At 33.5% G+C, this 27,197-nt stretch overlaps 1 protein-coding gene across 1 annotated transcript; it reads right to left on the bottom strand.

The window, feature by feature from the left end:
• Nucleotides 1-4,904: 4,904 nt before the first annotated feature.
• Nucleotides 4,905-27,193, bottom strand: LOC132742918 (glycerophosphocholine phosphodiesterase GPCPD1-like). The gene is made up of 14 exons (XM_060731426.1): nucleotides 27,047-27,193; nucleotides 25,919-25,981; nucleotides 23,606-23,716; nucleotides 22,358-22,520; nucleotides 21,035-21,173; nucleotides 16,000-16,054; nucleotides 14,738-14,830; nucleotides 14,137-14,211; nucleotides 13,510-13,540; nucleotides 12,308-12,435; nucleotides 10,233-10,363; nucleotides 8,905-9,040; nucleotides 8,325-8,485; nucleotides 4,905-5,379 (listed from the first exon to the last, which is right to left on the bottom strand). Exons 1-14 carry the CDS (start codon nucleotides 27,116-27,118, stop codon nucleotides 5,229-5,231), a joined length of 1,509 nt encoding a protein of 502 aa, XP_060587409.1. The 5' UTR covers nucleotides 27,119-27,193; the 3' UTR covers nucleotides 4,905-5,228.
• Between the last annotated feature and the right edge of the window lie 4 nt (nucleotides 27,194-27,197).

Genomic DNA, 27,197 nt, shown 5'->3' with positions numbered 1-27,197 from the left:
TATAAGGATAAAAACCAAAGGGCCATAATTAAGTCAAAAATTATCCAATCACAAAACCCCGACAATATGCGCCAGGACACTTAATGACAAAGCTTCTTTGACAGTTTGAACAAAATCCCTTGAGAAATGTAGGAGGAGTTGCACACAGAAGAAATTGTTCACTATATATTCTGTATAAGGAAAACAAAGGACCATAATTAGGTCAAATATTATCTAATCACAAAACCCCGACAATATGCCCCAGGGCACTTGATAACAAAGCTTCTGTGAAAGTTTGGTCAAAATCCTCTGAGAAATGTAGGAGTTGCACACAGAAGAAATTGTTCACTATATATTCTATATAAGGAAAAAAAACAAAGGGCCATAATTAGGTCAAACATTATCCAATCACAAAACCCCGACAATATGGGCCATGGCACTTGATGACAAAGGTTCTGTGAAAGTTTGGTCAAAATCTGCTGAGAAATATAGGAGGAGTTGCATACAGAAAAAATTGTTCACTATATATTCTGTTAAAGGAAAACAAGAGGGCCATGATGGCCCTGAGGTCGCTCACCTGTATATAGGCCCCCCCCACCCCCCCCCCCCCAACGTTGCAGAGCCAATTTAACCCAAGGGCTTTTATTTGCACAAACTTGGTAGACACCCATAAGAAGATGTTTCATGCTAAACATTTAAGCTCTAGCTCATTGGGCTTTTTAAAAGAAGATTTTTTTTAAGTTTTTACTATACACATATAGTTAAAAACAATGACACCCCTGGGGCCGGGCCAGTTTTGACCCAAGGGCTTCTATTTGAACAAACTTTGTAGACACTTACTAGAAAATGTTTCATGCTTAATATCTAAACTCTAGCTATTTGGGTTTTTTCAAAGAAGATTTAAAGTTTTTGCTAAACACATATAAAGAAAATCAATGACCCCCGGGGCGGGGCCAATTTTGACCCCTGGGCTTGTATTTGAACAAACTTGGTAGACACCTATTAGAACATGTTTCATGCTAAATATCTTAGCCATAGCTCTTTGAGTTCTTTAAAAGAAGATTTTTTAAGTTTTTACTATATGCATATAGGGAAAATCAATGACCCCCCGGGGCGGGGCCAATTTTCACCCAGGGGCTTTTATTTGAACAAACTTGGTAGACACCCATTAGAACATGTTTCATGCTAAATATCTTAGCTCTAGCTCTTTGGGTTATTTAAAAGAAGATTTTTTAAGTTTTTACTATATGCATATAGGGAAAATCAAAGACCCCCTTTGGCGGGGCCAATTTTCACCCAGGGGCTTTTATTTGAACAAACTTGGTAGACATCCATTAGAACATATTTCATGCTAAATATCTTAGCTCTAGCTCTTTGGGTTCTTTAAAAGAAGATTTTTTAAGTTTTTACTATATGCATATAGGGAAAATCAATGACCCCCCCGGGGCGGGGCCAATTTTGACCCTAGGGCTTTTATTTGAACAAACTTGGTAGACACACACTAGAAGATGTTTCATGCCAAATATCTAAGCTCTAGCTCTTTGGGTTCTTTAAAAGAAGATTTTTTAAGTTTTTACTATATGCATATAGGGAAAATCAATGACCCCCCGGGGCGGGGCCAATTTTGACCCTAGGGCTTTTATTTGAACAAACTTGGTAGACACTCACTAGAAGATGTTTCATGCCAAATATTTAAGCTCTAGCTCTTTGAGTTCTTTAAAAGAAGATTTTTTAAGTTTTTACTATATGCATATAGGGAAAATCAATGACCCCCCGGGGCGGGGCCAATTTTCACCCCAGGGCTTTTATTTGAACAAACTTGGTAGACACCTATTAGAACATGTTTCATGCTAAAAATCTTAGCTCTAGCTCTTTGGGTTCTTTAAAAGAAGATTTTTTAAGTTTTTACTATATGCATATAGGGAAAATCAATGACCCCCCGGGGCGGGGCCAATTTTGACCCCAGGGCTTTTATTTGAACAAACTTGGTAGACACTCACTAGAAGATGTTTCATGCCAAATATCTAAGCTCTAGCTCTTATGGTTTTTTTAAAAGAAGATATTTAAAGTTTTTTCTTTCGGTTGCCATGGCAACCAGAGTTTTGCATGGAATTAAATTCGTTGAACAATTTTTAAAGGTGACCACCAAAGGAACATTCCTGTGAAGTTTGGATGAAATTGGCTGAGTGGTTTATGAGGAGATGTCATTTAAAGTAAAAGTTTACGGACGGACGGACAGACGGACGACGGACGGACGCCGGACGAAAAGCGATCACAAAAGCTCATCCTGTCACTTTGTGACAGGTGAGCTAAAAACAAAGGGCCATAATTAGGTCAAATATTATCCAATCACAAAACCCCGACAATATGCGCCAGGGCACTTGATGACAAATGTTCTGTGAAAGTTTGGTCAAAATCTGTTGAGAAATATAGGAGGAGTTGCGCACAGAAGAAATTGTTTACGCACGCCCGCCCGCCCATCCGCCCGCAGACATACCTCAATCTAATAACCAGTTTTTTCCTTCGGAAAACCTGGTTAAAAATTATTTGACTAAATCTTAACGTATCCCTGTTTTATCTATAAATAGCTAAAATAAGAAAATAAAAATGACCCAGAAAAAATAGCAAACTGTGGGAGATCCAACAAGGTGTTACTACACTAGATGCCTCTGAATAGCATTGTGGTACAAAATAACATGATGTTGAGACAGGAGACAACAAAACATACTAAATATTCTTAAAATTGGTGTGAAAAAGTCCAACACAGAATAGTGCGAATACATAAACAACAATGAAAAACTCTTTAACTTAATAAAAACTTGAATATATATTATTTGCTTAAAACTGGCTATAAAGAATTGATAAAACTTGTTTGTTTACAAATATCATGTAAAAACAATAAATAAATATTATGTGAGCCTATAAATAACATCTAAAGGTACAAACAAACAACTGCAACACTACTAACACAAATATAACAGCAACAGAGATTCTTTAAATATTTCCAATTCTCATTTGTGGCATACTGGAATAATCTGAACCAGTATTCTACAGATATAGCTATACCATCAAAGGTTTGTACAGGTTTTTATACTGTATAATCTGAACCAGTATTCTACAGATATAGCTATACCATCAAAGGTTTGTACAGGTTTTATATACTGGTATAATCTGAACCAGTATTCTACAGATATAGCTATACCATCAAAGGTTTGTACAGGTTTTATATACTGGTATAATCTGAACCAGTATTCTACAGATATAGCTATACCATCAAAGGTTTGTACAGGTTTTATATACTGGTATAAAAGAATACAAGAGTCATCAACACATGTACTTGCCAATGCTGCTTACACACAGTTAAAACATTGCATTACAATGATAAAGTTGAATGAGGAAAACAATCACACACACAAACAAACAATCTGTTCTAGCATCAATGCCAGGGCAGACTTTGGCCTTGCAACCTTCAAAACCCCAACCAAGTATAAATGCCCATGCAAGCTACATGTACATTCATACTAAATATCTATCAAGCTAACTACATATCTGTAAATTAATGTTATATTAGTAATAATCTATTTTTAGAATCAGTGGCCTTGACCTCAAATACCTAAAAATGACCTCTGCTTGATACCTAAATTCTATAGAATAGATAAGATATAAATATTTAATAACTGTTTTAAAACCCTTTAACAATGTGAATTAAAAACCAGTCAATATCATTTTGGTCTTCAATTATGTAAAAAAACAACAACAACAACACACAAAACCTGATGAAAAATTTAACTTTCAAATTGATAAATCACTTATAACATAAATGTTTACCAGTTTAACAGTTCCTATATTCATATAGGAAAGGCCATACAATATTAGAGAACCACCCATTAACAATGGTGATATAATACAATAGGCCCTGTTTTACTGTGTACCAGTATTTGTCAATGAGCATACATTTACAAGTAAAAAAAAAGAAAAAAAAGCTATTTTATTACATGCCTTATCATATGCATAGGGACTCTTTGCTACATAGTAGCTGGAGAATGTTTTCTCAATTTTATGCTACATAGTAGCAAAAGTAGTAATTTATCATAATGCGCTTCAATATACCATGATACGATGCATTTAGAATACACTTTCACTTTGGTATGGTAATAATTTAAAGTCATACCAACAGTGTTAAAGTCACATTATGACTATCCAGCCTGGGAACAAAAAACCAATATGGCCTTTAAGTACAAACTAGAGCTATCACTTAATGTGATTCATACCCCCGCCTGTGATCTTAACTTCTTACCAAAAAAATAAGTGGTCTGAAGTAAAATTGGAACTCGACCTATATTTTATGATATTTCATCTGTGTACCAATAATTACGATAAATTGTGTTGTTAAAGAGTATAAACATCTGTTTTCCATTATTTTTGTAAAAGATATTTAGTAACAGTGACCTTGACCTAAACACAAAGTGGTCAAAACAATCCCAACCCCGAGTCATCATATAAGCTTGCTGTATACCAAGTTTCATTGCAATATCTCATTCCTTACTCTAGTTATCATACAGAAACTATTTTTCTATATTTAGTAACAAAGACCTTGACCATAGGGGATCAAAAAAGCAATCCCAACTAGGGTCAACATACAAGCTTGCTATATTCAAAGTTTGATTAATTTCTCATTGCTTACTCTAGTTATCATCCGGCAATGATTTTTTAACTTTTAGTAACAGTGACCCTGAACACAGAAAGTACAAAAGCAATCACAACCATGGTCTTCATATGAGTTTGCTTAATATCAAGTGTGATTACAACATTTCATTCCTAACTAGTTATTGTCCGAAAAACCATTTTTTCTATTTTCATTAACAGTGACCTTGATCGCTGGGGGGTCATTCCAAACTTTACTGACCGACAAAGCTAACTCCTATATACCCCCCTAAACCTTAAGTCAATGAAGTTTTATAAAAATAAGCAGAGGACCTTCTCCATTTTGTATGCCACATAGCAGCTCATAAAGATTCAATTATTCAGCATATATGCCAAAATAATTACTTGAAAATTAATCAAAGAAGAATTAAAACAATCAAAATTCTGAAAACGATCAGTGGAATGTTTGTTAAAATAACAAACAAGAATAAAATAATTCTCCCAGTAAAGAAAGAATTGCATAAGTGAAGTATCTTGTTGCCATGCATGAAAAATTAAATGTCATAAGTTTCTATGGTTACGACACATTTTTCACATCAATAGTGCTATGATAGAGCACTTGTTCCAGGACTATCAAGGTTATTCGTTGGACTTTCCAGATCAATTGTTGATGGATATTGGTCATGTAATTTCTCCAACTTTTTCTTGTGCTCCAGTTTGAATATACTTTCTTTTGTTGTTTTGAAACAGTCAATTCTGAAATATATATGAAAACTTGTTTAACCCTTTCCCCCCATGAGCATATTGTGAAAAATGGCCATTTTCACTGAAAAGCCTCCTGTTACAAGTTCAAACTGCTATGAAAAATGCTTCAATACTAATCAAACTTGGCACAAATGTTGACTGGACCATTGCCTTTGTAACGACATGCTCAGTCTTAAATTTCCTGTTACCATGGCAACGAGGGGACATCTCAAAATTGCCAAAAATCACTTTTTTGCCTCCATTTTTTCCATCAAAATTTATTTCAAAGTGCTGCAACTTCTCAAGGGATTGAGATAGAGTCAAAGGCTTTTCAGCGTTGGTTACACGTTACCTTATGATCAACCTGGGGTCATTTTAAGCCTCTCACAAGTACAAAATTTTCTTGGCAATGAGGGGGACTCCGCCCCCCTTCAAACCCCCCAAAGGGGGCACATCCCCCTTCTGGCAACCCCCTGATGTAATATTTGGATGGGGGACGGCGCCAAAAAAATTGTTCACTTTTTTTAACAACATTTCTCAAACAAAAGACAGTGTTTGGGGCCTAAATAGGGCATTTTTTCACTGTTTGAGGGGCAAAAAGCCGTCGAAACACGCTTATATAAGGGAAAAGGTTAATATCTAACAGAAACAATTTGAATGTATATAGTTAATTGGAAAATTTTAAGTATACTTACCAGGTGGTGATAACATATGCATTAACTAGTCATGAACTGTCACCTGTAATTCACTTGTTTGTCTGTTCTAAAAATAACTTTACCCTCTTTTAAAGAAAGATGTCCATATGTTCTGGCAGTCTAATGAGTCACCAGATTAACTGAGAAACATGCAAGGCACGTTAAATTAAGAGGGTATAATAGTGTTATCATTAGGTAAGTATACATTCATTTAATTTCAATTTAATACTTAAATTTTCTAATTTTATTTCACATCCCTACTAATCTGATGATAACAATAAGAATTTCTACAGGGTTGAAGGTTTTCAGTATTGCTCATAAGATTAACATATACAAACAATATACATTACTAAAAATCCTATTTATACATATACATGTACATACAAATAAATGTTAAGATACTTCTTAACACTATTTACCCTCCTTTAGTAACAATAATGTGATTACAAGCTATATTTTATCACTGTTTTCTCATATCTTTTATGAGACCAACAAGACCTGGCGCGACCTACTCTGGAACTTATTTTCCAATGGGAGGTCTTAAATTGAAAACAACCTTTAACTGTCTTATAATAAATCTATGCTGACCAATAGGAAATTTGTCAACTGATGGTAAAACTGATGACAGCATTGATCTGTAATCTGCTTTAGGTCACATTAATAGGTGGTATAACACTGCAAACCTTCATTACAGAATTAAAATTGCCTAACATGGGTCAATTTCCCTTTCCCAGCAACTACACTCACTGTATCTTGCTTTATACCTTCACACCATGAGGCTGCTGTGAGAAGTTTTCTAGATTTCTTTGAAAATCCCTCCGTTCTAAAAGATTTTTTGTTAATAGCCATGCAGTCAAATTTAACATGTGTTTCGATAAACAATTTTAAGGTTTGGCCTTTACAGGAAGGTAACAGGTCTCAAGAACGTTCAACTTCCGCGTCACATTGGCAGTCCTCGTGACTGGTTTTGTTCTTAGGAATATCTGCCATATATTCCAGGTATTCTGATTCAGAATTTAGGACTTTGTTCCATCCTGTTTGTTTATACTGTACAAATATTGCAGTGTCTATTTTTATGAAAAAAACATGTGTGTTTTTGGGATATAGAAACATGTGATTGATAGTACAGTGAACTGCTTCCATTCCCAACCAATTAATGTTGTTTTTTTCTTTCTGTTTACTGACCTTTATCATGTCTATCAATTTGATTTCCCAGACAGCCACCACAAAGCTTCCGGAAAGCATTTGTCATTAATGTTACTGACCACTCTAAAGGTCAGTGACCTGATATTGACTTTTAAGATGTTGACTTTAACCTTTAGCCTGCTTAATCTACCTATGCGACAAGTGGAGACAACAAGTGGAGACAACATGTGGAGACCGCAATATGAGCAGCGCCATCTTACCAGTGGACCATGGTCCGCATGGTACACTATAAAGTCAATACATATTTTGAAGTTTCCCTTAAAATGATTTACAGATTTGTCAAGATTGTAAGTGGGACAAGTCCACTTATTTATAAGATATTTAGCATGGTTAAGGTTCACCACCTACAACCTTCTATTAGTATCTCTAAGTTTTTTCTTTATACAGTATTTTTCCATGAATATGTCTGTTTTGTCTATGTGTAGCTGAAATTAAGGCATTTTTTGGGTCAGGGTATTGCCTTCTTAGAAAAAAAACTAATGTTTGTCTGCTTTATTTAAGGACTATATTCCCATTCTAGATTTGGGATAACTGAAATTTCATGACAAGTTTTCTTTTTTGTTTGTTTTAAATTGCTCATTTGACAGTTAATCAAAAATATTTTTCTTTATCTCTTTTTTTTTTAATTTCAGTTTATTCTTAAAATCTTTTTCGATAATACTTTCACTATTTATTTGAAAATCCCATTTATACATATCTGGAAAATCAATGCCTGTATCAGCAACTGTAGCTTGTCTATTAACAAAATGAAAAACTGCTACTGAATAGGCTGTCTGATCATGTGAATGTAATGCAATAGTGAAAATATTAGTTCTAGACAAGAGAGCTGAATCAATGTTTTATGTTCTGTATCCAGAAAATGATAAAAAATGGAAACCTTGAAGGAGTTACAGGCTCCGTTTAATTGAGCCTGTTCATGGACAAAAGTGGTATCTAAAAGCTACCCCCCCACACACACACACACAAAGCCTCCCCATTCTCCTGATTAACCTAATCTTAATGCCTGTATATGATCATAGTAAGAAGTACACTTGAAACACTACAAGAAGCTCATACCTGTCATATATTATAGCGTCCACCTTCAATTTCTTGAGTTTATCAATAACATCAGCATTGTTGTTGTCCTCACCCCAGGTGAACAAAATGAGGCCACTATTCTTGACATAGTCAATCAGAGATAAATCTCTCAACAGAACCTGTGACATTGGGTTTACACCCTGAAAATATAAATACATGACACCTTTAAGAAATTATATATACATGTACCGGTACTGTAAATATATATATAACAACACAAAAAAACATAATATCTTTAAGCTTTTATGGACCAAAACAAAAGAAAGAGGTGCAGGCTTGGTAGGAGTTTTAATCACAACCCTATAGATGTCAAATTGGTAGATTCCATGGTTGCTTTAATTGCTGGAGAAAGATACCCCACTTATCAGCTTTTGAAGCACTTAATAACAGAATGCATAAAATATAAAAGAAGTCAACCTCTTAGTTCATAATTTATATTTACCTTTTATTGTATAAATTTTTCAAAACAAATCCAGTAAAACAAAAAGTTCAAGATCACAACCATTTTGATTAACCCTCATAATTACAATAACAAAATCCTAATAATTAATATACTGACCAACAGATCGTGAGCAATACAGAATTCTGCTGCCATAGGAACAGATCTTGTTCTCATATCCCCATAGGGTTCATACATTGTTGTGTCAGCTTGTGTCAGAAACAACACTGGGAACCGATTCTGCTTCAGACGTAAGCTTAAAATGAAAAATAATTATTTGAAATTTTCTTAAAGTGACATTATGCCCATCCAAGGGTTTATAGTGAGTGAACGGGTGAAGATCAAAATATGTTAAATAATTAAGTTCACATAAAAAATAAATAACACACAGATCAGAATGAAATTTCTATAAATGTCCATTAGAATTTACGTATAATGCTTAGTTTATAAAAAGAGTGGGGCAGTCTTTTTAAAATCTATGCAGATTTTTAATTTTACCCTAAACATTTTCCAATATCAACTGTTGGTCAAACACCATTTTCACAGTCAATCTTTTGAAATATAAAGTCAATTCAGCTCAACTTGACTATCAAAATATGAACATTATGTCTTTTTAAAGTAATATAACTTTAAAAATTCAAAATTGTCGAATTTTGTTTAAGCCTGTACTAGGGGGCGCTGACAGTAGCTTGCAATTACCACTACCGTCCGTGAATAGACTCAATCAAACCGAGCTTGAAACATTTTCAATTTTGCCATGTTGGGCTTTCTTAAGGGATTCTGTTTTCTTTATCTTAACAGTGAACAAAATTCATAACAAAACCATTATTGCCCATTTTGTATTGAATGTTAAGTATCTTTGTTATTCATACATGCTAATCTAGATATGTTTAACTCATTGTTCTTAATACACCATACAGCTTTTTGAATGAAATAGTTAAAAACAACAGCTGTCAGTGGGACAGCTTGCTCGAATATCCTCAGTGCTGGATAGTAAAATAAGAGCCTTATGTAGAAAATCCCTAGATCATAAAGGGCCATAATTCTGTCTAATCAATGTTAAGAGTTATGGGCCTTGGACAATGACCTCCTTTTGTGTTTTAAATAATTTCCACATAGTTTTTGTGACACCATTGCATGCAAAAGCTTAAACAAATGTGTCATGCCAACACCTAGATAAGTATAAAAGCTCTCCTTATAAGTCCATGAATAGTTGAGCCAACAATATTTCTTTTAGTAAAATCCATTATCAACATTTCAAGTTTCATACAAGAGTGATCTTTTTTAGATTTACTTAGGTCAGGACTGACATCACATGAAAGATATTCTTTGCTCAACTTTGACATAAAAAAATATGGTCGTCATCAGATCTACATAAAAGAAATAAGTAGATCTAAACTTTAGTCAGATTGATCAAACACAGATATAAAGTATATATAAATACATACGCCACACAAGTATCAGGGTCAAAAGTTGAGAACACAATACGTCTACCACCATGATGTTCAAACACAACACGTAATATTGTGTCTATAAATACATTAATATCATAGTACCCTTCTTGCTCGTGTGTACCAGTCTGTAAAAAAAATAAAATAATGTGTTCCAGTCTGTAAAAAAAATAAAATCATGTGTACCAGTCTGTAAAAAAAATAAAATCATGTGTACCAGTCTGTAAAAAAAATAAAATCATGTGTACCAGTCTGTAAAAAAAATAAAATCATGTGTACCAGTCTGTAAAAAAAATAAAATCATGTGTTCCAGTCTGTAAAAAAAATAAAATCATTTATGCTAATGGATATTTCTGTAAATATTCATTGGAATTTACCTGTAACATTCAATTTATAAAAAGAGTGGGACAACCTTTTTATATTTAAGACAGACTTGGATTTTACCCTAAACATATTTAACTTTTGGTTGGTTAATCACCATTATAACCGTCAATCTTTTGAAATATATACACTGTAGCCTCGATAACTCGCTCTTCACTATAACGCTAATCTCAGTAGAGCGCTCATAGACCTTGGCTCCCAAAAAAAAAAAAAATTTTTTTTTAAGTAGACCTAGATTTATAGCGCGCTATAACGCTTGCTCAATTTGACTGTCAAGTACAATAAACAATTGTTATTAGGACATTTATGATCGCCAAAGGTGTGAAAAACATGCCCAGGTAAGCGTTTATCCGCTCTTTTGTTGTTTTACCTGTCCATCAGTCATGCATCAAATTGTTTCCAAAATCTCAAATTCATATCATAACTGTTACATTGGCATTCGGTGGCGAGTAGAAATAAACTGAAATTCACACACATATCTTTGACATGTAAACCTCGCTGAATTAAATAACCCACAAGCCCAAAATCAATTTAAAATCCTGCACTGTAAATAGAGCGGCCATGACAGGTGGTAATTGGCGTTTGATTTACTAGGGGACACAACTAAAGCTGGACTGTAAATTACAGTGTCATTTACAGTCCAGCTTTAGTTGTGTCCCCTAGTTAATAAAACGTCATTACAGTAATGGCTACCTGTTTTACACTACATTCATGATTTATAATTTTCTTTCGAAAGTTTTTCCTTTCTTTTAAATATAATTAGTATTATTTGTGAATATAATATATGTTTACATCATTGAATGGTTTTAGAAAAAGATAATGTCGATATTCATTGAACAGTAAGTAAAAAAATCAGCGTTAAATATATATGCAGTGGGTGGGGTAATGCGGTAATTTCGCAATGAGCGTTCTAATGAGAGCCTCGTTAGAACGCGGTGTTGAGACATTGGACCCCAACATGAGCGTTTTAATGAGGCTGAAGTGTAGTCAATTCAGTTCAAGTTGACGATAAAAAAATGTACAAAAGGTCACTTTGATAGAGTTTTGCCTAATCTAACAACTGTGACATGACTATTTTTCTATTTTATAATTACTCATCCTTGAAATAACAAGAGGGTCATGATGGCCCCGAAATCGCTCACCTGTATTTAGGCCCCGGGCGGGGCCAATTTTAACCCAGGGGCTTTTATTTTAACAAACTTGGTAGACACCCACTAGAAGATGTTTCATGCTTAATAGCTAAGCTCTAGCTATTTGGGTTTTTTAGAAGAAGACTTTTAAAGTTTTTACAAAATACAAATAAGGAAAATCAATGACCCCCCGGGCGGGGCCAATTTTGACCCCAGGGCATTTATTTGAACAAACTTGGTAGACACTGACTAGATGATGTTTCATGCCAAATATTTAAGCTCTAGCTCTTTGGGTTCTCTAAAAGAAGATATTTTATTTTCTTTCGGTTGCCATGGCAACCAGAGTTCTGCTTGGAATTAAATTCTTTGAACATTTTTTAAAGTTGACTACCAAACGAACATTTCTGTGAAGTTTGGATGAAAATTGGCTCAGTGATTTATGAGGAGATGTCGTTTAAAGTAAAAGTTTACTGATGGACAAACAACGATGGAAGAAAAGCGATCACAAAAGCCCACCATGTCACTTTGTGACTGGTGAGCTAAACAGGTAAGCTGACATACCCTTAGTTCCTGAGGATATTTGAGTTCTATATTAAAGCCTGTATGATTGTCTACAGCATTAAGACAACTCTCTAACGTGGGAAATGTCTCAAGGTCAGCAGGCAAATCATCCTCTGAATTCACTTCATCTGTAAATCATACAGCATATTATTTCAATTTTGTTTACTTTCCTAATATACTAGGTTAATATCAATGGGTTAGACAGAGGATTCGGAAAACCCAATAAAATGGTGATCGGTTTGGAATTTCCCAATTCTCTATCTATAAACCCAGTGATTGGTTATTTTTCTCACTCTTTCACATAAGAAACTAATTAAAAACATCAGTTCAACTACTTTTTATGCACATTACAACCATGTTGGAGAAACAGGGTGGAATTTAGGTTGGTAATTTCCTTAGTTGACAAAAAGCATTTTACATTTGCAAAAATATAATTATTCTACTGATCCAGTATTTGACAAATATCCAATGATGTTAGCTTTACATATAATAAAATTAGTGTTTATGAAGAATTCAGTCCATATTTCAATAATTGACAAAATTTTAACCATTAACTTATATGTAAAAATAATGTCAAAGTCCAGTAACCTGACACTTACATGTTCATGTATTCACATGTTCATGTATTCAGAAGACAATGGGATTAAGTTTTTACAATATATTTGATAACTGTATCCTTTGGCACAAATACTTGTATCCTATTAGAGCAAAGGTCAGCAACATTTGTATACTTAAAAGCTGTCTTAAAATATAAACAATTTTGCAGGGAAGTCTATGCTTATTTGAATCTTACATATAGAAAACGTAAAATTATGTTAACATTACTCATGGCTATAAAGCAGCATGCCTCCAGATTTATGCCAATTTTCATGATTTTTTTAACTTAGTATGTGAAATCGTATAATAATGTGTAGCGACCAAAAGGAAGCAATTTACAGCTAATTAATTGTAACAATATCTCATGTAAATAACTAAAATGAGGTAAAAATGTGCAAAAGTCCTTACTGCATTAGTAAGATTCATAATATTGAAAAAAATCAGTCATTAACCACATATAACATGTCAATTATTACTTGAATCTTTAATATTTTTACATTCCTAAAGTCTAAGATATATATTTTTTTAAGTTTGATTTTATTAAAATAGTATGGCTTATCTTGAGGCATGTAGCTTTAATTAATGTCATGAGTTACTGAACTTACCAGGGTTAGCTGGCCTTGGCTTGTGCCATAACTGTAAAACAATTATCACAGTTTTCAATTACACATAATAAGAATCAAATGTATAATACTAAAAAATACATTATACAATTCAATTACACAACTGAAACAATTTAAACATGTCCAAATGACCATTTATAACTCATTTAAAGAGCTCCACTGATAGCTCAAATAGCTTAAAAACATAAATTTTGAAATTTTTACATAGATCAAGTGGGGGCATTTAAAACAGAATATATGCAAAAAGTATTAAAGAAATATACTCAGAAGTAAATTGAATAATTGTTTTTAGCATGATTCTTAGTCTGATTTAAGTTAATTTTTTTATTATTATATTTATTTTACTAAAATCAATTAAACAGGTATGAAAAAGTAATTTATGCAAGAAATTAGGAGTATTTATCAATATTTTGGTGTATCGCCAATATTTGTCATCCAATATTGGTAAATTGTCAATATGCTTTCCACTGAATCAAATACAGCTCTAATTCAAACAGATTATAGATGGCAACATCTAAAAATCACAATAGTTCACTTCTGAATAATCAGGTCTGACACAAATGTTAAGGTCATTGTTTCTTTATGCTGTAATTACTAAAAATTTAATACCTTCATATTTTGAAGCTCTTCTAATTTGAGATCTTTCACAGGAACTTCTAACAGCTCCAATCCACCGTTCTTTTTCTAAAATATATCATCAGTATTATAATAAGCACAGTGGTTAGGTTAACAATTTAGCGACTGCATTAGTAAGAGCTGTAACTAAATATATTTCTAGAAGTAAAATTGATATTTGTCATCAAGAGGCATTTTCATATTCTAATGAGTTTGTTTTAATTTAACAAAAATGTTCTTTGTATAAACAAACATTTTTTTTGAGTGCATGTTCAAATGCTCAAGTATATTTGTTTGTTTTTGTTTTTGGGTTTTACGTCACACCAACACAGTACAGGTCATTTGGCAACATTCCAGCTTTACTGGTGGAGGAAGCCCTCAGGTGCTCTCTGTGCATTATTTCAGGCACAAACGGGTACCTGAGTAGAACCACCGACGTTCCATAAGCTAGCTAGATAGCTTCCTAACTGAAAGAATCCAAAGTCCCTGTCTGGATTCGAACCCACAGTGGTGAGGGGTAAGTGGTTTGAAGTCAATGACCCTAACCACTCGGCCATGGACGCCCCTATTCAAGTATATTAAAATGTGCATTTACCTTCTTGTAAGTTATCTTCACTTTGAAATCATGGTACACTATTACTTCTTTGTCTTTTGTAAGATGTACATCAAACTCGACAAAGTCAGCACCCTGTAGATAAATATAAAAAATTCATTGATAGATTTTTAGTAGGGGTGTCACGTTTAAATGGGTACAGCAGTTTCAACCTATAATTTGGTTAGAAAATTCAATAACCCTGGTTAGTAATTGATTAAGGGACGAAAAAGTTTTAAATGATTCTAGATATTCCTTTAGTTTTTTTTTAATGACAAGATATGACAATTGTTTATATTTTAATTGTTCTCTACAATGTATATTTTCCAGTTTGATCGAATACGGTAATACCCGAGCGGAGAATAGTTTATATATATTTATCTATATTTGGATATGTATTGTAATCATTTTAAGTACAACAAATTATGAACAAAATAGCCTATCTTGTCATAAAGAAACAAAGTTAATGTTGGAAATCTAAGAATTTTATTAATACGGTCAGTTAAACGTTTAACACAGTTATTACGTCGCCGTTTAAACTGTTAGCATTTTTTTTCTAACCGCGACACCCCTATTTTTTAACCCTTGCCCTGCTAGAACCTATCGTTTAGCCTTCATCACAAGTATAGAGCCAGGATAGCCTGCACATATGAGCCGTGTCATGACAAAACCAACATAGTGTGTTTGCGACCAGCATGGATCCAGACCAGCCTGCCTGCGCATCCGCGCAGTCTGATCAGGATCCATGCTGATCGCTATCAGTTTCTCTACTTGTTATATGGTCTGTAAGCGAAAAGCATGGATCCTGATCAGACTGTGCGGATGCGCAGGCTGGTCTGGATCCATGCTGGTCGCAAACCCATTTTGTTGGTTTTGTCATGACGCGGCACATATGTGTAGCCTGATATTAGGCTCTATATTGTTGGCTGACTAACTTCAAATTTTTATCTTGATATCCCAAAGTTGATGTAATGCACATGTCATAAGTTAAGTCAGGCAGCATGGCTGTGCTGTCTTGGCTCTATTAATATTGACAAGTTACCATACGTACTCATAAAACACAAACTGCATACAGTAAAACTTTCAGAAATTAGTGACCTACACTTAATTTATAAACATGCAAAAAAATCGATAATACACATACACAGACAGATGGACAGACAATGGGTATTCTACAATATTCATTTGCATTATTTTTACAGAGGAATAATAAAGTTAACCTGGGAATACTTAAGTTAACAGAAATGAAAATGTAAAATTCTTACATGATTTGCAGCCTCCCTCAAAGAATGTACTGTGTTTTCTGGTACAGTAGCTAGCCTGGAAATTACAATAAAACTATTATTAAAGGAATAGGAATGGATGGATTGATGTCTGTCTAATATAAATATTCATCATTTAAAAAGAGGAACCATGACAGTTTTCCTATTGACATCAACCCTATAAGAGAGAAATTCGTGTTTTAAGACACTATTTTTTACTTGAGAAATAAGTTCATGGGCGCCGCCATTTTGGCGTTCTGTCATTCTCGCGAGACAGATGAGACCGAGATTGTGACGTGTAATACCCACTTCCGGTATAGGTGTACACGCTGGTACAACTGAAATATATCTTGATGAAGAACTTATTAATTTTATTGAGTACATTATATATTATTTATGAAAACATCATATGGAACTGAATTGCTTTAATTAATTAATTGAAGACGCCGCGACATTAATTATTATTTCTCCGATATTCAAGCTTGCTGATGATCCCACCACATGATTTAAGCAATGACTGCTTAATTTTCAAAGATAAACCATAAATTTAATTTGGGAACTATGAGAAACTTCTTCAAATTGACGATATATCCTTTTATTTTGTACTTAATTTTCGCTAGACAAGCTGTCCAAATAGGGTACATCGCCGGTCATGTATCTTTTTTTTTCAGGTAAAATATCAACTAAATCCAATATATATCTACATACCAAATTCCTTTCCCCGACAGAAACGCATTTCTACAACCGTAAATTTAATCCAATATTGAATAAAACAAAAAAAAATCATAAATCTACTTAATATTTAAAATGATTATTGGTAACTGAAAAAAATGTGTTGCTATTTTATGATGTGCTGTAATTTACTACAGTATAACTTGACAGGTGCGGAACTTAATTTCCCCTAAGGTCATTCAGTTCACTGATGAAGCGTATAAAAATAGATGTCTATTTCGTCATTAGAATATTTGACAAGGGTGATTAACCAATCAGGGTAACATGGTGCATGATCAAAAGGTCTGTCGGCACAGAGGCATACAAGGAGCAATAAAAATCGTCAGTACACAGTGTGACAGGAGCATTTGGTGCAAATTAGGAACAATTAAAATGGACAATGCGCAGTAATAGACATAAGTAGTAAGAACCAGCAATTGTGTGAATAAATTATGCAAATTAGACTTTTGAGCAGCCAATAAAAATGATTTGCCTGCAGTTAATATTAGGCTACGATTACGATGCGCAGCATCATACGTTCACAGACATATTAACAATTTACTTTTCAAAAGAGTTGCTTATATTATTGAAATGTTTACATCAATTATAACAAATGTTCACACCTTTAAATTTGAAAGTCAGAATCAAACTGCAAAAATTTAATTATATGTACTATTAAGAACACGTTTTAGTAGGGTTTTTATAATGGAAGTGGCTAACGTACGGGCCCGTACGGCTAGCCAAAAGTTTTAGCCGTACGTGAGTCACGTACGACTAGCAAGGACACGCTGTATTGGCTAGCCGTACGGCACTTTTCAAAATTTTATGGAAGTCGAAAATGCATATGTTATTTTATGACTTTAAGCGAGGATTTTAACCAAGAAACAGCATTAATTGTCTTTGGATGTTTACTTTTTAGAGATTAATCGCCTTGATCGCTATATATATCGATCTTTGTCATCGCAAGATGTCGAGAAAAAAAATAGCCATTGCTTGCATTTACACCAATTGAAATAGTTTTTGATAATAATCCTTTTTTGTTTCATTAAGTTTAATTTTCTACACCTTTTATATGAAAAAAAAAAAACAACAAACACTGAAAATGATTGTTGTTAGGCTCTTGATAATTGCGACAATTACCGACGGTACTGTATAGAAGTTTGTCCATCAAGGAAAGTTTGCATGTTCCGTGAAAGGCATTCTAAAATTCTATTGTCAGTCCCTGGATAGGTTTTAATCAAGGCTAATTAATTGTTTGACTGTGCTTTTATGTTCGATATTTATCTACTGTTTTGAAAATTATATAATTATTTTTGCATTTCACCGTTTTTTTTTTTTTTTTGTTTTTTTTCATTCAATGTTCTTTTTATTTATTTATTCCACTCCGATCATTTTTTATTCGATCCATGTGCTTAAAATTAACAAAAATGATTTAATAATTCATACAAATAAAACAACAAATGATAAGCATGAAAATCAACAATTTTATAATGTTTGACTTCCATATAATTTTGAAAAGTGCCGTACGGCTAAACGATACGTACAGTGCGTCCTGGCTAGTCGTTCGTGACTCACATACGGCTAGAACTTTTTGCTAGCCGTACGTTTCTTTAATTTTTTTATATATATTTTTTTTGATATTGTTACGTATTTTGAACCATAAAAAATCTCCTCTACACCTCCTGTGAAAATTAAATTGTCTGGTCATTAATTAATATTTCCTTACGATTCAACTAGATTTATCATGAATCTAAAGATGTGGGGAAATGACATCACGCGCACCTGTTTTTATACGGTCTATACACAAACATGGCCGCGCTTACTTATTTGTAGAAATCGGTGATTTAGCGATTTAAATTTTGTTATCATTCGTTTAATATTATTATTTGGCGGCAGAAAATTTGAAGACTTATTATTTATAGTATTCTTTTTCTGAAATCAAGTTTTTATTCTAACCTTGTCTTTCCCTTTAAGCTCCATACAACATGTTATATCATAATGTTATTTTCGTATGTATGGATATCATTCCAATTCTTTATATCATGCCTAATATTGTAATTCCAGGCTTTAAAAATATACTATGTTCATTCTTATGTAAATTATTTTAATCACAGACATTTTTTGAAATCTATGGAATTCTTACTCTATATGTCTCACTTGAATAAAAGAACGAAAAAACTATGTTTATGTTATGTTTATGGGAAGCTGCGTTCTATATAACAGGTCAAGTAAACTTGATCTTTTCTTAAACAAGAGCGATCAGTAATCACATGTGTCGCCTCATGATGGCCAATTTTATGTTGGGACAAATTTTGTGACAGACGGACAGACAGACGGACAGTGCACAACTAGACTTAGTACTGATCATTCCTGTAAAGTTTGGATAAAATCATGCACCAGTAGTTTATGAGGAGTAGTCCGGACAAGCTTTTGCGTATCTGGAAACACACAGAAAAAAACACCTTTTTATCAAAGGGCCATAACTAGGCCAAAAATCATTTAACCAGAAAACCCGTGCAATATGCTCAAGGACTTGAGCTACAGATCAATCTTGTAAAGTTTCATTGAAATTACATTAGTGGTATAAGAGAAGTAGTCCGGAAAAACTTTAAAAATAAAAATTATTAAAGGGCCATAACTCTGACAAAAATCATTGAACCGGAAAATGCTGACAATATGCACAACTAGACTTGGTACTGATCATTCCTGTAAAGTTTGGATGTAATTGCACCAGTAGTTTATGAGGAGTAGTCCGGACAAGCTTTTGTGTATCTGGCAACACACAGAAAAAAACACCTTTTTATCAATGGGCAATAACTCGGCCAAAAATCATTCAACCGGAAAACCCATGCAATATGCGCAAGGACTTGAGCTACAGATCAATCCTGTAAAGTTTCATTGAAATTGCATAAGTGGTATAAGAGAAGTAGTCCAGACAAACTTTAAAAATAAAAATTATTAAAGGGCCATAACTCTGACAAAAATCATTGAACCGGAAAATGCTGACAATATGCACAACTAGACTTGGTACTGATCATTCCTGTAAAGTTTGGATGAAATTGCACCAGTAGTTTATGAGGTGTAGTCCGGACAAGTTTTATGACGGACGGACAGACAGACAGACAGACGGACAGACAGACAACAGAGAAGTGATCCCTATATGTCGCCACTACTCCGTAGAGGCGACACAAAAATGACAATGCATATTCATATTGTGACCACTACTTTGTGTGAAGTGAAAACATGTTTATTTTATAATTACAAAGAGACTGTGTAGCAATTATCAATATCTTCTGATGAAATTTGAGCTTAGTATATCTTAAATCAATATTATTATTACTTTTGGTTGGGTTTTCTGTCACACCAACACTGTAAAGGTTGTAAATGGAAACTTTCCAACTTTACTGGTGGAGGAAGACCTTAGGTGACCCTCAATGCATTATTTCAGGCACAAACCGGCACCTGAGTAGAACCTCCGACATGCTAGCTAGATAGCTTCCTCATATGAATGAATCCATAGTCCCTGGGGAGATCTGAACGGACAGCTGTGTCAGACAAGTGGTATGAAGTCAATAACCTTAACCACCCAGCCAGGGATGCCCCTTCTTCATTAAGTATTATAAAACCAATTTCACTAACTGCATAATTTATCCTAGTCATTAGTTTTGACGCCCTTAAGCTGTTTAACTAGTGCAATTTTTTATATTGAACTTGATCATTAAATAATATACAATATAAAGTTACTATGGCATGTTGTTTATCACTGCAAACCATTTTTATGTTTGTTAAAAATTTAAAATCAGTTAAGTTTTGTACTTGAGTACACAGACTGTGGAGGCATCCATTGCTGTTTACAGTCATATGAAATGACGCCTTTTCATTGGGTGGTTATTTCAAAAGGATATTTCACTGTAACGTAATATGAACAGCAAAATAATATTTTTAATGAGCAAACCTGCAATGAAACAACAAAGAACACTTTTTTTAAGTTAATTTGATATACATGTATATGATCCGTACATGTGCTGGGATTGATAAATATACATTTAATTTGGATTTTAAAAGCATTTTGAGCTCCACACCCCAAGTGTCTGTGTACTGACTGGGAACTAAAATAGTTTATACATATATATTTGTATTCTTACAAATACAAATACATGTATATTTGTATTCTTACAAATACAAATTCATACAAATTCTTACTCACTCAAAAACAGTCATAGAACACTAAATTCTCAATCTAAAACTAGTAGTTTTTTTTTATTATTATTATCACATGTATTTCATTACAGAACATAATATAGAATCAATAAAGGAGACAACTTACATGTGACTACCATGGTAACTAATTCCCATCCCACGATGCCCTATATCAAGTGGCTCTCTTGTATGTTTCCAGTATTTCTGGTAGGATACACTCATGTCAAACTTGTGACCAGTCATTGGCTTCACTACCATATATGCAACTAAAATTTGAATAAAAAAAAGTATTAAACCTTTTTTTTACTTAAAGATGGTCCAATATTGGATAGATTAGTGACAATTTTTTTGTCTTACTTTGTGCTATGGTAGTTAAAAATAAATATACCATGTAATAAGAAAGTGAAAGTACTTTTACAAGTATGGGGTCAATTACTACTCAAGTAATTTCTAGGACTTTATTATCACATCCAAACTACATGTGTATATTGATTTTCAGTATCTTATGTATCTTCAATTAAGCAGCATTTAGTAACTAACATTGTTGAGAAACATATCTCCATTGTACTCTAAAATACATGTACATTATATATATAGTCTGGCCTTTTTGTAAAAGAAAGAAAAAGAAAAAAATGTTTATACAGTTAACAATGATTTTGTACACTTGTACATATCTAAATGATGATTGCATTGTAATATTACATAGTTACATATAGTCGAAAAAAAGAATAATATTGCCTCACACCAGATAGTAGGTTGTTGATAATTTATTATGAATCAAAAAAAATTAATATTATTTTATTTATCATATTTATTATTACTTATGATTTAAATATTATACCGGTACACATTTGTGGCAAAGTAACTCGACCTATACATAATAAATGAGTATAAACCATGAAAAATTGATCTAGAAATATGTATTTCTGTTTGTTTAGTGTTACGGCACACCAACACAGTTTAGGTCATATAGCGCAGAAACAGGAAAAATGATTTAGGCTAATCTCAGGTATTACAAACTTCAAAGCAACACCAGGAGTCAAAACCACACCACAACTGCTGGAGCTAAGAGATAGCATAGACTCCAGTAATCAAAACCATTTGTCGCCTCTTACAAACACACAGGGATAAACAGTGCCTCAATGCTGATGCCTTAACCATTAAAGGCAACCCCTTAGACAGAAGATGGTATGTATTGCTAAAGTTTAACATAATCATTTAACATACTGCAAATAACTTGATCAATACATGTAGAAATATATCTGAAATATAATTTACAATACAATAATTATACAATTCTGATAGAAATGCAAATTTTGCAAACTGGGGTATGTATACATTGACTAAGTGATTTATAGAGAGTGTGCTTTAATCCTATAAATATATTTAATGTTGTTGCTTTCCCCTTTAATCACATGTTCTCAAAAAAAGAAAAGAAAAAAATAGTTACATTTGATCTGGCCAAGAGGTTTATGCTGAAGACTGGTTATTGGAACAGCTCTGGTGTTGACACTATGAACTATATCTAATGGTAGAAGGAAGGAATATCCAAGGTGACGAGGCACGTTTTCTTCCCCCGAGCCATCATACACATAAAAATCTAGCTGAAATCCCTGTCAATATGATTAAATACGTAATAATACATAATCATAAAAATCATAATACTAATCTTCAACATAATCGTCATCACCAGAATAATCATAAAAACAGCCTTCATATCTGATCATGGCCTGCACTGTGCACTATTTAGTCACTAAATATCTTGAAAAACTTTCCCTTCAAAATGATTTATGATGTTGTCAAGATTTAAGATATTTTATGTTCAAATTTTATATTTTTAAATACATGTATTGATAATTGCTACACAATACCTTTGTAAGTATAGAATAAACATGTTTTGACTACACACAAAATTAATATCTTATGTTTTAAACTCTACACACTATAGATGGACACAAAAAGAATATATAAAGTCATTTAAAAAAATGGCAGTTTGTTTTTAAAGAATAGGATATGCAGCTTCCGACACACAGTTATTAAAATTAGACTTTTAATTCAAAAAGAATTACATTGATTTTAGTTAATTTTTGGTATAAAAATATTTTACTCTAAGATGAGCATAGTATATCTTTAAGAGAAGGCAAGTTCATTTATATCAGGAAAGATGAAATACCATAACTATGTGCATTTTTAGTTTAAATGCATATACCCCGAGGACAATAAACATGGCTTTCCTGATGTAACTCTTTACAGTTACGGGTTTTTCACCATTCTCATACTTACATGTCACCTGTAGCCTGTACTGACAAGACAGTGGAAATTTATAACATACCTGATATAGTTTTGTGGTATATACCCATCATTACACAGAACACCTGAAGTGTAATGTAACATTATGGATTCCACAATACCCAGGTTGATATACACTCTTAAATAAACTGCAATTCTTTACCATCCAGGAAAATAACACTTCTCTGGCTCTGAAGTATGGGGTTATTTTTGGATATTGGTAAGGTAGTAGGATAACTTTCCAGCTTTTACATATGTACTGCAAAATGAAGAATAAAGATGTCCTTTAAGCACCTGTGTTAAACCATCAAACTCCAGTAAGTCTTTTGTCAGGTATTTGGTTAATGTACACACAACATACCAAATTTGATCTGTATTTTTTAATGTTCATCATATTTGGCATACTTACAGTGGTTTCAGGTTCTAAAGTCTGTATCATAAAGCTCATGTAGCAGTCTGGAGTGTATACCGCTCCATACTCACTTTGTGCCTGAGGTGCTGAACGTCCTTTCTCCAAAACCTGTAGCATACATAATTTGTATCAACTTAAACAAATAATATACAAATCCAGACAAGGAAGATTTTGTTGGGTTTTTTTTTAATTTTTTTTTTTTACGGTCATATGGCCACGGAACAGGAAAGATGATTTTGGCTCTCCTCGGGTGTTACAAACTTAAAGCAACATTAGGGGTCAAAACTACCTCACCTGTAGGATGTTACAGATGCATAGACTAGCAATTATGTTGCCTCTCTGATGATCATGCAGGGATAAACCGTGGCTGTAATTCTTTTGCTTCAACTCTTAAAGGCAACCCCTCAGCCACAAGAGGACAAAAGACAAGATAAAAATAGCTTTAAAAATATTCATCAGATCCAATGAAAAATGCAGCATCTTATTGCTCCTGATACAATGATATTTAATATTCAAAACTAAATGACTGCAACCAACTACAACAGCCTCACAACTTAAAATTATAGTGACATTTATGTAATTGGGATTTTTCGTATATCATATGCATAGCTGTATCATACTGTTCTATAAAAAGGTTGGAAAGGCTACACAGTCATGTGATTATAATTACCAAACTAGCACTATCACTTAATGTGATTAATACCCCCACAAGACTGCTTCGGAAATGAGGAAGTTATTAGCAACAGAATACCTTGCAGCTGAAATAGAGTTATAGTTGTGGGCAATTAAAGATAGTTGTAGTTCTTGTATGATGCATTTCCTTTCAATCTCTTTGACTATTGATGAAGTTTTATTAAATTACTCTGTAATAAGAGTTACGCTTCTTGAGCACTGCACTTCCTCTCATTGCGCTTGACCATTTAATGCAGATTCATTGAATTCTAAACATTAGTTTTTAAGGTATGCACCTGACAAGGAAAAGGAACAAATGGCAATACTCTACAAATACTGAAGATGGAGTTATGATTATTGTACACTGCACTCCCTCTCATTGCGCTTGACCATTGTATGAAGTTGTATTGAATTCCAACTACTAGTTTTCAAGTTATGCACTGGACAAAAAAGTAACAAAGGTCAATAACTCTGTAATTACTTTATAAAAAGTTATGGTTCTTGTGCACTGCACTTCATCTCACTGCCCTTGACCATTGTATGTAGTTTCTTTAAATTCCAACCATTAAGAGGGCAAAAACTCTTAAATGAGTCAAGAAAGAGTTATGGTTTCTGTGCACTGCGCTTTCTCTCAATATACTTGACAATAGTATGAAATTGTATTGAATTGCAACTAGTACTTTTCAAGTTATGCTCTGGACAAGAAAAAAGCAATAGAAAAGTAACAAAGGGCAATAACTCTACAATTACTCTGGACAGAGTTATGGTTCTTGTGCACTGCACTTCCTCTTATTGTGCTTGACCATTGTATGAAGTTGTTTTGAATTCCAACCAGTACTTTACAAGTTATGCTCTGGACAAGGAAAAGTATCAAAGGGCAATAACTCTGTAATTTGTCAAAATGGTGTTATTGTTCTTGTGCACTGCACTTCCTCTTAATGTGCTTGATGATTGTATGAAGTTGTATTGAATTTCAACTAGTAGTTTTCAAGTTATGCTCTGGACAAGGAAAAGTAACAAAGGGCAATTACTCTGTAATTAGTCAAGATGGAGTTATGGTTCTTGTGCACTGCATTTCCTCTCAATGTCCTTGATCATTGTATGAAGTTGTATTGAATTCCAACCATTACTCTTCAAGTTATGGTCCCCACAAATGAAAGCAATGGAAAAGTAACAAAGGGCAATAACTCTGTAATTACTTTAGATAGAGTTATGGTGCTTGTGCAGTGCACTTCCCCTTATTGTGCTTGACCATTGTATTAAGTTGTTTTGAATTCCAACCAGCAGTTTTCAAGTTATGCTCTGGAAAAGGAAAAGTAACAAAGGGCAATAACTCTATAATTAGTCAAGATGGAGTTATCGTTCTTGTGCACTGCACTTCCTCTCAATGTGCTTGATCATTGTATGAAGTTGTATTGATTTCCAACCATTAGTCTTTTAAGTTATGCTCCCGACAAAGAAAATGCAATGGACGGCTGGACAGACCGACCAACCAACCGACCGACCGACCAACCACCTAGTGACTCCTATATACCCCCCCAAACCTCATTTCAGGGGTATAATGCGTATGTTTTAAGTATTTTTCTTTTTATCTTTTAACTTCAGTAAAATAGTGGTAATTATATAAACATAACTTACTGATATCCAAACTAAAGAATTTGAAGCTTGAGGCAAAATTCCCCCATCCTCATCCATATGCTCCTGTGAAGAATAACATTATGTTTTTTATACAGTATTAGGACATTTTGTCAACCTGTTTAATTTTACCCCAAGAAAAAAATCTTTGTAAAGACAGTCTGCACATACTGACAGATTAGCCAGTAAATTGATAGTCAGATTAGCCAGCAAATTGATAGTAAGATTAGCCTGTAAACTTTTAGACAGATAAGCCTGTAAAATGATAGACACATTAGACTGTAAAATGTTAGGCAGACTAACATTTTACAGTCTAATTTGTCTAACATTTTACAGTCTAATTTGTCTATCATTTTACAGGCTAATCTGTCTAACGGCTTACAGGCTAATCATGAGATTAGTCTGTAAACATTCCAAACTGTCCAAGAGTTTACTGGCTAATCTGTCTAAAAGTTTACCGGCTAATCTGTCTATCGTTTTACAGGCTAATCTGTATATGACAGATTAGCCTATAATCTCTAAAACAGATTAGCCAGTAAACTGTCAGGCAGATTAGCTGGTAATCTCTAAGACTGATTAGCCTGTAAAATGTTAGGCTAATAAGCCGGTAAACTTTTAGACAGATCAGTCTGTAAAATGTTTTGCTAATTAGCCAGTAAACTTTTAGACAGATCAGCCTGAACACTGTCTGGCAAATTAACGGGTAAACTGACAAATTGGGCTTAAAACTGTTAGACAGATCAGCCTGTAAACTGCTGACTGCTTGATTTCACTACAAAAATGATAAAACCCATTAATTGAACAATTGGCAGTCCTTTATTAGAAGCCAAACAAATACTCTTAACAACATTAACATAAAGTCAGTGAATGACATTTATCATCCCACAGACACATGAGAAAGTTCAAAAGAATACATTCTGTCATTTATGAATTAGGGAGAAACAAGCAAAACTGTTACCAAGTGTTTCTCTGACAACTTTTCTTTGAATTTACAAGCTAATACATGACTTACTCCCTATAGTCTTAAAAAGTTATATAATTGTATTAAAGACTGAATTTCTATTTTAATTAAATGATAACAATTCAGTTTGAAAGATATTATTTTTGGTTACTAGTCAAATCTCGACTTGCATTTCTGTAGCCATGGTCTATAGGTGTACATTTTATACTAAATGTCTTGTCCTTATATTTCGTACTCCACATCTTTATTGGGTTACCATGGAAACGTAGATTTATCTGTGATTGATCAATTAACCAGCCTCGGGTCACATGCTGTGAACCA

The sequence above is a fragment of the Ruditapes philippinarum genome, unplaced genomic scaffold, assembly GCF_026571515.1.
Source record: "Ruditapes philippinarum isolate M1 unplaced genomic scaffold, ASM2657151v2 ctg2790_1_1_1_1, whole genome shotgun sequence".
Lineage (NCBI taxonomy): Eukaryota > Metazoa > Mollusca > Bivalvia > Venerida > Veneridae > Ruditapes > Ruditapes philippinarum.
This window is presented reverse-complemented; position numbering and strand designations above follow the sequence as displayed.

Excerpts from the sequence above, each read along its gene's own strand:
- LOC132742918 (XM_060731426.1), bottom strand. The coding sequence starts at position 27,118 with ATGTGGAGTACGAAATATAAGGACAAGACATTTAGTATAAAATGTACA. Across the intron at positions 25,982-27,046 it reads TAGACCATGGCTACAGAAAT|GAGCATATGGATGAGGATGG; the intron begins GCAAGTCGAGAT and ends TATTCTTCACAG. Across the intron at positions 23,717-25,918 it reads ATTCTTTAGTTTGGATATCA|GTTTTGGAGAAAGGACGTTC; the intron begins GTAAGTTATGTT and ends TGTATGCTACAG.